A 13,513-nucleotide genomic window follows, 5' to 3' on the forward strand; every position below is an offset into this window, starting at 1 on the left:
GAAGTGTTACAAAGTAGAAAAAGACAGAGATATTGGTTAAGAGTTTGAAATGTAACAGGGAAAATAAGAAATGCATAATAAGAGATTAGATTGGAAAATTTTCAGACAGGACTGATGGAAGTAAAAAAAATTGAGTAAGATGTAAAAGTATGTCTCTCATATATATATATATATATATATATATATATATATATATATATGCCTCATATATATATATGAGGGTCTAGGTCTGTGCTCCTTCACCCCACCGTTTCAAAAGCCAGCCTTGTACCACGGGGACCAAGGAATAAAGCATTTCCATTTCCCCACCACCACCATGATGTGGAGGTCACAGAGAAGAGTGAGGCTCCTCTCGTGTTGAAGCAAAGGACGTACAGAGGCCTCCTTATTATCTATCCCATCAAGGGGCAGCAAACTGATGGGACATCTGGACCATATTGCAGGCGAGAAGATAATAAAGGATGCAATTATGACGTAATGAGAAAGCTTTCTCCAGAGAAGCAGCAAGACAGTGGTGCAAACAAAGGAATGTCTTTCATTCCTAACTGCAGAGCTATATGTGGCATCGCTTCCTAAAAAGTGTCCTTCCGGCATGCAATGAGGGTTTGGAGCCCTGAAGCAAAGCAGGTAATTTCTCCGTTAGCATCTGATATGGGATTATTTACGAAATATACTTGGAGTCGAGAGTGGATTTCATGCTCTTTATTCAGCTCATGGTGATGAGGAGGAATGGAAGTTCCCCCAGAATGTCTGCTTTATATACATTATTTACACAATGGGCCCCATGTGATTGGCTTATTCCGGGATTCTCCTGTAGGCCCATCAGGTTGCGGATTCACTTCTACCTGGAGCTGGATTGGGTGGCTCCTGTGGACCAATCAGACTGCTACATTCTGAATCCTATTGTTCTAGGACCAATCAGACTGCTGCATTCTGGATCCTATTGTTTTAGGACCAATCAGACTGCTGCATTTTGGATCCTATTCAACTCAGTACATAACAATTTATCTGAGATTATACTTCATCATAGAGCTGGAAGGGGCCATGAGATGTTCTAGTGCAGCGGTTCTCAATCTGTGGGTCCTCAGATGTTGTTGGACTACAACTCCCATCATTCCTAGTCAGCATGACCAGTGGTCAGGGATGATGGGAGTTGTAGTCCAACAACATCTGGGGACCCACAGGTTGAGAACCACTGATTATTCTAGCGCAACCCTCTGCAATGCAGCAATCTTTTAGCCCATCGTGGGGATCAAACCCATGACCCTGAGATAAAGAGTCTCATGCTCTGCTGACTGTGTTATCCCTTGCTTGAGGACCCTGTAAAGGGGGAGGGAGGAATCTGTTGCCCTCCAGATGTTCCCATCAGCCCCCAGCCAGCACGGCTAAAGGAGAAGGCTCTGCTGCAAACCTATGCTCTCTACCCGCCAAGCCAAATCTGTTCTTCGGCTTGCACAGGAAAATCACACACACAAGCAAATGCAGTTGAGCTGAAGCCAGAACGAAAGACAAGATTCCGTGCTTTTCTTGCTGCTTTTCCTGCCCCTTTTGAAGGAGAAACCTCCTTCCCCAGATTTTGACTATCCCACTGTCCTCAGCCAAAGGACTGTCTCCCGGTCTTCTTTTACATGCTGTTACATCGCTGGCCACTTTGACACCATACATGTAAAGCACTATGATATGGCCTTAAACAGCCATGGCTTTGTCCAAAGAATTCTGGGACATGTAGTTTGTTTAGGTTGCTAAGAGTTATTAGGAGGCCCCATATTCCTCTCAAAAATCTGCAATTCCCAGAGAAATCTAACAACTGATCCCTCTTTCCTCTTGGCTATTCCATGAGCATTCATTTTGATTTGTTTTCAGGGAGGTTCGATGACATTACGTCACAGCAAGCGCATTTCCCTTTTCTCCCACAACTGTCCTTACTGCAAAATGCCTGGTATTTTGGTGAAATAGGCTTGCTGGCACAAGACCAGAAATATAGTTATAGCATAGACTCTGGGGTTGTGACGCTCATCTCGCTTTATTGGCCGAGGGAGCCGGGGTACAGCTTCCGGGTCATGTGGCCAGCATGACTAAGCCGCTTCTGGCAAACCAGAGCAGCGCACGGAAACGCCATTTACCTTCCCACCGGAGCGGTACCTATTTATCTATTTACACTTTGACGTGCTTTCAAACTGCTAGGTTGGCAGGAGCAGGGACCGAGCAACGGGAGCTCACCCCATTGCAGGGATTCCAACCTCCGACCTTCTGATCAACAAGCCCTAGGCTCGGTGGTTTAACCCACAGCGCCACCCACGTCCCTAGTTATAGCATAGCCATCTTCAAATATCTAAAGCAGTGGTTCCCAATTAGACCCCTGTTTTTCAAAAGCCAAGCCACGGACCCCCTACTTTTGAAAATTTTGATATCTCTATAGTAGTGTTTGTTATGTGAACAGTTCCATGGACCTCTGGGTGGGTTACGTGGACCCCCTGTGGTCCATGGACCACCAATTGGGAACTACTGATCTAAAGGGCTGTCACATGGAAGATGAAGCGAGCTTGTTTTCTCCTGCTCCTGGATTCTAATAATGGATTCTAATAATGATAAAGGAAATTCCAGCTAAACATCAGGAAGAACTTTCTGATGGTAAGAGCTGTTTGACAGCAGAACAGAGTACCTTGGGTGTTGGTGGGCCCTCCTTCATTGGAGATTTCAAAAGATAGGTTGGATGTCAGGGATTATTCAACGGTGATTACTGCATTGCAGGGGGTTGAACAATATGATCTTTATTTCCCTAGAGTTGAAGGACAAGTGCATTCCACACATGCTGATTTGGCCCAGTATACCTGAAGGAACGTCTCCACCCCCATTGTTCAGCCAGGACGCTGAGGTCCAGCTCCAAGGGCCTCCTGGCGGTTCCATCACTGCGAGGTTACAGGAAACCAGAGGGGCTTCTCGGCAGTGGCGCCTGCCCTGTGGAATGCCCTCCCACCAGATGTCAAGGAAATAAACAACTACCTGACTTTTAGAAGACATCTGAAGGCAGCCATGTTTAGGGAAGTTTTTAGTGTTTGAAGTTTTATTCCAGGCATAGGCAAACTCGGCCCTCCAGATGTTTTGGGACCACAACTCCCATCATCCCTAGCTAACAGGACCAGTGGTCAGGGATGATGGGAACTGTAGTCTCAAAACATATGGAGGGCCAAGTTTGCCTATGCCTCTTTTATTCTGTTTAATATGCGGTTGGGAGCCACCCAGAGTGGCCGGGGAAACCCAGCCAGATGGGTGGGGTATAAATAATAAGTTGTTGTTGTTGTTGGAAGACCAAAAAAAGTGGGAGAAGAAAAGAGACATCATCATAACCTAAAAGAAAAGCTGAGCTGCTTTTCAACTTTCCCATCTCATGTGAGATAACATAACACTTTTGCAAATGCAGACACCACCAACACTGCATTTCAGGAGGTTGGACTAGATCCTTTGCATCCCTTCCAGTTCTACAGTTCTACAATTGCACAACGTGACCTTGCCAGAAACACAGTCCAAAAGCACCCTGAGTTATAAACCAGCTTGATCTGAATATGAAGCCCTCCATCCCATGCACACACGCACACACACACACACACACACACACACACTGCTTTAGACAACCATTTTTGAAAAGAAATCCCAACATACATTAAAAAGAGTGCTGCCTGCCTCCTTTCTTCTCCCCCACACAAGGGATAACAACAGAAATGGCTCTTTAAATTTCAGAAGGCTTTGGAATGCCTGAAATCAAAACAGGGGCAATTATTCCCTTCCTAAAGAAAGGGATCCCGATCCTAGGAGTGTTTGCTCAGAAGTAAGTCACACCAAGTGCTGCGGACTGATTCCAAAGCAAGCAAGCATTGCAGAGCACCTTAGCAGCTGAGGCTAAAGCATCATTTCCCCCCGAGACAAATCCACAATGAGAAAGAAAAACAAAAACCAGGTACATTTTCTGCATCTGAATATTACAGGATACGTTTCCCTATCCTTGTTATCTGTGCCTCTTAAAACTGCATGGTGCAACAAATGCATCAGAACTTTTACTTCTGTTATTAAAAACAGAAATCAACTTTCTAGGCCTTATGATGACATGGGCGGCTGTTGCTTTTTAAAGGCAGGGTTTTTGTAAGTGCCTTGAGCCACCTTGCGACAAGGAGAAAACCAGCATTGAAGATGCTCTCATTATTATACCTCCGCATAAGAAATAGTTGCTCTTCCTGGATTTCTGCCCTGGAAGTTTTAAAGGAACATTACAATTAAAAAGAAGGCAGCACCAATGGGCGAAAGGATAAATTTGAAACTGAGCGAGCAATGCCTTCGCTGCTCTATTCAATACAGGTGCAATAATCAAAGAGACTTTGAAGTGCAAAACCCATGCGCAGCACAAATAACAGGTGCACATTTGAACATCTAGGTTTCCTTGCAAAACACACACGCAGAAACAGCAATCAGGGAAGAATCTTGCCTGGGGTGTAAATAGCCGTCTCTCAGTCTTGATTCCAACTGCAAAATGGGAATAATGTTGCCCCATTATTGTTCTTTCAGAAAAGTGTGCATTAGGTACGTCCACCTTTAAATGTAAGCTGTATCAAAATTCCCCCCCATCTTTAGCTAAAACATCCTGGGTAGACTACTTCCCCTCCCTTTTTTCCTTTTTTCTTTTGGCTGAGAGCTCTTTCCGAAAGAAAACCGCACCAGGACTCGTGAGAGTACGATGGAAAGGATGGGAAGGTTCGTTTTATTTAAAGAAAAGAAACGAAAATCCTTTCCCTTGAGAAATGCACATCAGGAGAGCTGGCCTGTAAGCGCTCTCGCCGGAATGGGCCCACGAGGTTGGTTAAAGTTACCATGACTAACAGTTGCAAGCCCAGCCATCCGCTGAGTGGGGTTCACATGCCAGAGTCCAAAAAATGATGCCTGCAGCTGGGAGCTGAGGAAGAACAGACAGACAGGGAGCTCTCCTTTCCCAGACCCTGGACAGAGTCATTCCTTTAATTCAGACACACAAACAGAGTCTCCAGCCTATATTCCTTTCCCTCCCACCCACCCCTGCCCTTACATAACCCCTCTGCCCCCCCCCAAACATTCACCCCTTCTCCTTCTCGTGAGTCACCAAGAAGCCTCGAATCTTCCCGGTTAGCCAAAACTTTCCATTTCCTTCTCGTTCCCAGAGCCCCAAGGAAAGAGAGCAGGGGAGAGGGAAGGGGGGGGGAGCGAACATCTACCACTTACCCCCAGCATCTGATGCAGATAGTAATACTGAGGCCCTCGATAATATATCCGGAAGGTTTTCCAAAACAGCCCCACGTTGAGAGACAGCCAGAGCAGCTGAAGGAAGCAATGTGGAGGGGGGGGGAGGAAAGAGAACAAGGAAGAAATTATTATTACATGTAGAAAGGGCATGTGCAAAACCAGAACTCTCCCCGCCAGAGAGAAGACACAGGCAACAAACTCTCAGGGCAGGGGGAGGCTCAAAAGCTGAGTGAGAAAAAGTGAGACAAAGGCTTTTAAGAAATAAAATGGGGGGGGGGAATGGTTGCGCCCCACCAGCTGTGTTTTTGGAAGGTTTCCAACAGTGATGATCTCACTGTAACATGGGATGCTTTCAGACTGTCACTATTTTCTGGTGGGATTCACTCACATATCAGCAAATTCAGATTACATGCTTATTTACAGTATTTAAATTCCATCTCCCCCCCCCCCCGGTGTACATGATCCTCATTTAACACCCACAACTACCCTGTGAGGTAGGTTAGGCAACTGGGATAAGGTTACCCAGTCATGGGGCCAAGGGACGTTTTGAAGCCTGGTCTCCCAGGCCAACGCTCTAACCACTGCACCACCCTGCCTCTCTCAATTGCAGCTGATTGGGAGCTCTTGCACAATAAAACCACTCCCCACCACACAACACCCTCTCAAAATAATCAGACTTTTCGCAATAAGGAAAGGGGCATGAAAATGCACTGGAAAGTGTGGGATAACTCTTTCTTGATGGAAAGTCATCTATCCTCCTTAGAGGGGGTGTGTGTGATCACAATGATTATTCAATAAATAGCCAACACTGTCTAACCTCCCTGTAAACAAATCAAAACAAATGCTCAGTAAATGGGTTGTCTGGAAGAACCGTCCTGTGTGACTGCAAATCTCCAATACCCTCTGGACTCCCACCACAGATATTGAAATACTTTATTGTCACTTGTACAACTTGTATACAGTGAGATTACACAAGCACCCCCCACTCAGCTCTCTTAGTCTTAATTCCCCTCGTTTACTGACGCACACCCACCAAACCCGAAAGTCACTTTCTATTCTCCTGCAATACAATACACTTTCTATTGTAGAAGGAGCTCATCAAATGTTGATTGACATCGTTCTTCCGCAATACTCTGAGGAGATTGAGTCTCTGTTGGGCTTTCTTAACCACTGGGGTTGTATTTATTTTCCAAGTAAGGTCTTCACTGAGACAAACTCCTAGGAATTTAAAGGAAGAGACTCTCCACGCAGCCCTCCCCGATGTACAGCGGGGCTAGTTCTCTCTTCCTCCGAAAGTCCAACACCATCTCCTTTGGTGGTTGGATCCAGGTTGAATCGGCCACACTTTGGTCCCATGGAAAGCAATGAGACAATAACAGCTTAAGTCCCTTTGAGTTCAGTAGAAACTAAGTGCAACTAAGGCCTGATCCACACTTAGCTTTCACCTCGCTCTTTCCAGGCAGAGGTCCGCGCTTTAAGGCTCTGCGTCCAAGCACTGGGATTTATTTATTTATTGTCCCAATGCAGTCATGGCTTAAGGCGCATAGATGTCAGTGGGAACTAAGTGCAGCTGGTTTAGTGTGTATTCAACCCACAAAATTTACAAATAAGGAGCCACGATGGCGGGGAGTGGGCATGCATGTTGTCCCAAGGAACTTGCTTCAGTGGGGTCTGTAATTAAAAATGATAAGAGATCGCTTTTGGCGCTGAGGCTAGCAAACATGATGAGCTCAGATGGCTCTAAATGGACCTGCCAGCTGCAATGCATGATAACAGGGTAATCATGCAGTCTCAGCCATCCCAAGAATGCACCCTTAGGCTAGATCTTAAGTTTAGGATGAGGAGGGGGGAGGTGAATAAGAGGAGACCTAATAGGAAGTTGTCATAATGGCTGTGTTCTCCCTCCACTATCAAAGGACACATGCCCCTGATTGCCAGCTGCTGAGAGCCACAAATGGAGAGAGTGCAATTTTGCTCAGGCACTGCTTGCAGGCATCCAATAAGTATCTGTTTAGGTAAAGGACCCCTGGACGGTTAAGTCCAGTCAAAGGCGACTATGGGGTTGCAGCGCTCATCTCGCTTTCAGGCTGAGGGAGCTGGTGTTCATCCACAGGCAGCTTTCTGGGTCATGTGACCAGCATGAGTAAACTGCTTCTGGCACAACGGGACACCGTGACGAGTGCCAGAGCGCATGGAAACACCGTTTACCTTCCTGCTGCAGCAGTACCTATTTATCTACTTTCACTGGTGTGCTCTCGAACTGCTAGGTTGGCAAGAGCTGGAACAGAGCAACAGGAGCTCACCCCGGTGTGGGGATTCGAACCGCTGACCTTCCAATCAGCAAGCCCAAGAGGCTTAGTGGTTTAGACCACCGCGCCATGCTAGCTAAACCCAAGGGAGCTGGCGTTTGTCATGTAGCTGTCCCTTGCCTCCCCTTGGCTACACCCATGGGGAGGGACACAGAAAGCATGGTCAGAAGAGGGCCATAGTCAGAAAAAGATTGGGAAACTGGTCTAGCCAATGTAGCCCAGTATCCTGCTCCCCCACAGCAGCGTCCACAAGCAGAGCACAAAAGTCATAGCAATCTCCTGCTACCATATTATTCTACATGGAGATGCCAGGAATCAAACCTGCACATGAAAAAAATGTGCATGATCAATGAGCTGTGGGCCCTCTGTGCATTCTTCTTAAAGGTAAAGGTACCCCTAACTGTTAGGTCGAGTCGTGGACGACTCTGGGGTTGCGTGCTCATTTCGTTCTATAGGCCGAGGGAGCCGGCGTCTGTCCGCAGACAGTCTCTGGGTCATGTGGCCAGCATGACTATGCCGCTTCTGGCGAAACCAGAGCAGCAAACGGAAACGTTGTTTACCTTCCCGCCGGAGTGGTACCTACTTATCTACTTGCACTTTGACGTGCTTTCAAACTGCTAGGTGGGCAGAAGCTGGGACCGAACAACAGGAGCTCACCCCGTCGTAGGGATTTGAACCACCGACCTTCTGATCCTCAAGCCGTAGGCTCTGTGGTTCTTCTTAGGAAGCTGCTATTTGTCTGTTTAGTCCAGTTGCATCTAGTCTGACTGGGAGTGGCCCTCTGGGGCAGGGATGTGGAAGACCTGTGGCCCTCCAGATGTCAATGGACTACAGCTCCCACCTGAAAAAGGTGTCAGTCAGAGATGATGAGAATAACAACATCTGAAGCGTGTCAGGTTCTCCACCCCTGCTCTAGGGTTCAAAGGCTTTCTCCATCATCCGATGCTTCTAATAGGGAATGCCAAAGACTGGACCTTGGCATGATATGCTTGCCACCTTGAAATATCTCAAGGGCTGTCAGATGGAAGAGGGAGCAAGCTTGTTTTCTCCTGCTCTGGAGGGTAGGACTCAAACCAATGGCTTCAAGTTGCAAAGAAGGAGATTCTGACTAAACATCAGGAAGAACTTTCTGACATTAAGAGATGTTCAACAGTAGAATGGTCTCCCTCGGGAGGTGGTGACTCTCCTTCCTTGGAGGTTTTTAAGCAGAGGTTGGGTGGCCATCTGTCATGGATGCTTTAGCTGAGATTCCTGCATTGCAGGGGGTTGGACTAGATGATGCTCGGGGTCCCGTCCAACTCTACAGTTCTATGATTCCGTTATTCTATAACATGATTCCACAATTCTATGAACCTGGAATCTTCTGTTTGCAAAGCAGGTGCTATACCTCAGAGCTACAAATCCCAATGGTAAAGACCAGCTGGTCCCCACCACAGTTGTCTGGGATTTGAACCCAGAACCTCTCAAATGCTGAAGCGAGGACAATGCCCCTAAACAGACAAGTCAGATTACTGGATTTGTAGGAATTCTAAGACCAATGGCGACCCACCAGATGCCCATGGAAAGCTCAGAAGCAGGACCTGGGTGCAATAGAACTCTGCCCACATCTGATCTCCAGCAACTGGCATTTAGAAGCTTACCGCCTCCGACAGTGGAGGCAGAACACCTTGATTACTAGCCACAGGTAGTGTTGTCCTCCCCAAATTAGTTGAAAATTAGTTGAAAGCACTTTTTAAGTCTTTCAAGGCTACCCATCACTAACACCTTCCAGCCTGAGTGAACAGAAGCAAAGGAGCAACGAATCCCGATGAAGTTATCCCTGACCAGCTGGGAGAGTCCACAAAACCTGCACAAGCACAGAAGATCTGTCCATCAAACATACACTCAACAAAAATGTGGGGAACTGAAATTAATAGGGAATTTGGGAAAGGTCCTGAACTCATTTCAGTGCAGAGGGTGCCAAGCACAATCCGTAGCTTCACCAGGTGGGCTCGGGCAGAGACTCCTACCTGGAACTTTGAAGAGCCAATACCAGCCAGTGTGGATGCTAATGAGTTGGGTGGACCAATACAGTGGTACCTTGGTTCTCAAACGCCTTGGTACTCAAGCAATTTGGAACTCAAACATTGCAAACCCAGAAGTAAGTGTTCCGGTTTGCAAACTTATTTCAAAAGCCGAACGTGTTCCGTTTTGAGTGTTACGCTTCCAATTTGAGTGCCACACTTCCGTTTTGAGTGTTACGCTGAGGTCTGTCTGTTTTTGCTATTTATTTTGCATTCTTGTTTTTGTGGCTCCTTTTGTGTGTGACTGTGTGGAACACAGTTCAACTACTGATTGATTGATTGTGTGACTGCAGTACATTGTTTATTGCTTTCATTTTATGGATCAGTGGTCTTGTTAGATAGTAAAATTCACGTTAAATTGCTGTTTTTGGGGTTGTTTTTAAAAGTCTGGAACGGATTAATCCATTTTGCATTACTTTCTATGGGAAAGCACGCCTTGGTTTTGGAACACTTTGGTTTTGGAACGGATTTCCGAAACGGATTAAGTTTGAGAACCAAGGTACCACTGTAGTAGCTTCCTAAATTCTCATGGTCATCTATAGAATCATAGAAATGTAAGCTTGGAAGGAACCCTGAGAGTCCCTCTAGTCCAATCTCCTGCAATGAAGGAATCTCAACTAAAGCAGCTACCCAGCACTGAAAGTACTTTTTAATCCCAGATGTGCTTATGCCATATGTATGTACACGGACTCAAACACACACACACACCCGGTTGGTTTGGGTTCCTCTGTAGCAAAAGCCAGCGCAGTTCAACAAAGGAGACAGTTAAAGCGAACCTCCATTTCAAATTCCAAGCTCCATTAATGTGTAACCCCAAAATTTTGGATCCCCCCAAAAACTGATGCCAAAGTTTAGCGCTAATTTTGTGCCATGAACCTCGCATTTCGTGCCACCTCCCAAACAGAGTACTGTAATTGACACAGCAAATCTGTCGCAAAATGACTACTTAGGTTTCAAACCTACACTTGCATCGCATCTGAGAGTAAGCCCCATTGAACGCATTGACTTACTTCTGAGCAGCCCTGTCTAAAACTGTGTTGTTAGGCAAGCCTCTCATTCTGACATTGCAATTAGGATGGTGACGATTTTACTTTATTAATAACCTCTCTTCACCCTAAGGTCTGAGGGCAGATGACAATAATAATAAAAATACAACATTAAAAATGGTTTTAAACAACTTACAGGGTGGGTCCTAAAAACAGACATTTCCGGTGTCAAAGACTAGGGAAGAAATGTGAGGGGCAGTAATGCTAACCTACATTGCAGGGCTGTTGTGGGAATAATGCAAGCTGATTTATGTGGGGAAATAAACACAGGAATCAGTCTTGTATCCAGTAAGGTCTTTGGCTGATCTAGCTCAGTATCATGGCTGGCAGAAGCTCTCCAAAGTTTCAGAAGTCTTTTCCAATCCTACCTGGAGATGAACCTGGGGCCTTCTACATGCCAAGCAACTGCTCTGTCAATGAGCTATGAGCCTTCCAGAAGGGAGGCAGAGATGGTTTTCTCCATTAGATTTCAACCAAAAGCATTGATCCTCACCCTGTGATCCTGCGCGTAATGCTCAGAACCTGCCCATGCTCAGGAGCGCTCTCTCCTTTCCCCTTCTTCTACTTCCTGGCCTTTCCCCGCACAGGACGGCTCCAAGCTCGGCGTTCCCGAGCAGGGCTTGGACCCAACCCTGCGTGGGGGGAAAGGGCAAGAGCGCTCCTGAGCATGGGCAGGTTCTGAGCATCTCGTGCGCGCAAGCGCAGCGAGAGCAACATCCTTGCGATGGAGGCGGCGAGGCTGCGCGCACCCCCGAAAGGCAAAGGTCCCTCTTACCAAAAGGAGGTGTTTGCTGCCCTCGTTGGCGAGCCAGCTCTGGCAGGAGGCAGCCATGGTCCCGGCCGATGAAGGAGTCCCGCCACCGGCTCTCTCTTTCTCTGCTTTTGTACTTTGGGGGCGGCCGGAGGGAGAGGCTTGGCTTCCTTTTCAGCCGCTGGAAAGCCAAGCCTCCCCCCTCCCCTCTTTCCGGCCTCCCTCCTCCCCTCTTTCTCTCCTCTTCCCTGGACCCCCTCCCCTCCTGCCCCGCGGGGAGAAATCTAGTCGCTTCTCCCTCCTCCTTCCCTCCCCACCTTCCCTGCGCCTAGCAGACAGCTCCAGGGTGGCGCCGACGGGCTCCTTTGTCTGGGACGAGGAGGAGCGATTTTGCTCCGCGCGTGGAGTTGGGGGTCTCCTACGCTCCGAGGAATTCACCTCTTTCTCTCTCTTTGATGGTGGGGGGGGGGCTCTTTGCTCGTGCAACGTTTTCTCTGTGTTTTTGCACACCCGTCGTCCCATCACCCTGGAACTTTATGATTAGTTTGATGCCAGAGCGCGAAGTTGTGGTTTTACTTCGAACAACAAGAACAGCAGCAACAGGTTTTGAAACAGTTGCAGGAGAGGCACACAAAGAAAGAGAAGTTCGGCAGGTGAAGCTCTTACCGTCTCGCACTGCAAAGCGCCTCTGTCTCCAGACTTGCGAAAAGCTCCCCTAGTTGGTCGCCTGGCTTACAATCCAACTACAATACTGTATATTTTTTTAAGAAGAAACAGAAGCGGTAGGAGCTCTGTTTCAAGAAAAAGGAATTAAATTGCATTTGGCTCAGTTTTGTAATCACAGCAGCAGCAGTTTCTCCAAGCATAGTCAAGAGGTTTTATTTATTTGTTTGTTTGTTTGATTGCTTACTTAATTAATTGTTCTTAGAATTGTAGAGGATCATCTAGCCCAATGCTCTGCAAAGCAGGGGGGGTTTTTTGCCCAACCTGGGGCTTGAACTGATGACCCATGAGATTAATAGTCTCATTCTTTTCTTGCACCTCATGGGGAGTTATGGGGGCACCTTGCAATAGAAAGAATCTAGTGGAAAAACTGAAAAAGCAATAATGGAGCTCTTAGCAATGCATAATACGACAACACGGCAATGGTGAAGAACAGCAGCCAAGTCTACAGAAGTGATGTTTACATCTCAAATCCTTGAATGTATGTAATATGGGGAACAGGTGAATCTCTCATTAGGAAGAGAGTACCATTTAAAAGTACGTCAAAGTAGATAAATAGGTACCACTCCGGCGGGAAGGTAAACGGCGTTTCCGTGTGCTGCTCTGGTTCACCAGAAGCGGCTTAGTCATGCTGGCCACATGAACCGGAAGCTGTATGCCGGCTCCCTCAGCTAATAAAGCGAGATGAGCGCCGCAACCCCAGAGTCGGCCACAACTGGACCTAATGGCCAGGGGTCCCTTTACCTTTAGCTTTACCATTTAAAAGGGTGCCACCCCTGAGAAGCCCCTGCCCCATTTCCCACCCTGTAAGTAGCCCCTGCTTATGGGACAATAAGCAGGACCTCTCCCATTCCATAGTGGCAAAACGGCACTGAGAACAGGGGCGCTTTGAGTTTTATCCCTTTCTTTTTATCTAACAAGGTTTATACACCCAATCATGAAAACCTGTAAACACAACGCACACAATATAAAATGCACTTTGCAATTACTGATAAAATCAGGTGTTAAAAAACAACATAGCCTAAAAAAATTACCAACTCCAATCAGCAGTTTTAAAAATGGTCTACCTCAGACTCTCCTTCACTGAAGGTTTTTAAACAGGTTTGATGGGCATCTGTCAGGGATGCTTTAGCTGTGATTCCTGCATTGAAGGAGGTTGGACTAGATGACCCTCAGGGGTACCTTCCAATTCTACGATTCTATGCCTGTAGTTCCTTAAAGGTGAGGGACAAGTGCATTCCACACATGCTGATTTGAAAGACCAAAAATGTGGAGAAAGACCGAAACAACTTCACAGCCTAAAAGAAAGCTGAGCTTGCTTTCAGCTTTCTCAGGTGGCGTAAAGATATCATAAAT

The 13,513-nt window shown here is 46.8% G+C and overlaps 1 protein-coding gene across 6 annotated transcripts in view; it reads right to left on the reverse strand.

Annotated features, from left to right (window-relative positions):
- Positions 1-11,677, reverse strand: part of NOX4 (NADPH oxidase 4) — a 101,265-nt gene extending 89,588 nt beyond the window's left edge. For 4 of the 6 annotated variants that reach the window (XM_053385557.1, XM_053385558.1, XM_053385562.1 and 1 more), the window contains exons 1-2: positions 11,459-11,676; positions 5,245-5,340 (exon numbers count right to left, since the gene is read on the reverse strand). In XM_053385557.1, the coding sequence (XP_053241532.1) occupies positions 5,245-5,340; positions 11,459-11,515 (153 nt within the window). In that variant the 5' untranslated portion in view covers positions 11,516-11,676. Of the gene's footprint in view, positions 1-5,244; positions 5,341-11,458 lie in introns of those variants that run through there. The other 2 variants (XM_053385559.1, XM_053385560.1) reach the window with 2 other exon arrangements.
- Between the last annotated feature and the right edge of the window lie 1,836 nt (positions 11,678-13,513).

The sequence above is a fragment of the Podarcis raffonei genome, chromosome 4 (genome assembly GCF_027172205.1).
Source record: "Podarcis raffonei isolate rPodRaf1 chromosome 4, rPodRaf1.pri, whole genome shotgun sequence".
In the NCBI taxonomy this organism is placed as follows: Eukaryota; Metazoa; Chordata; class Lepidosauria; order Squamata; family Lacertidae; genus Podarcis; species Podarcis raffonei.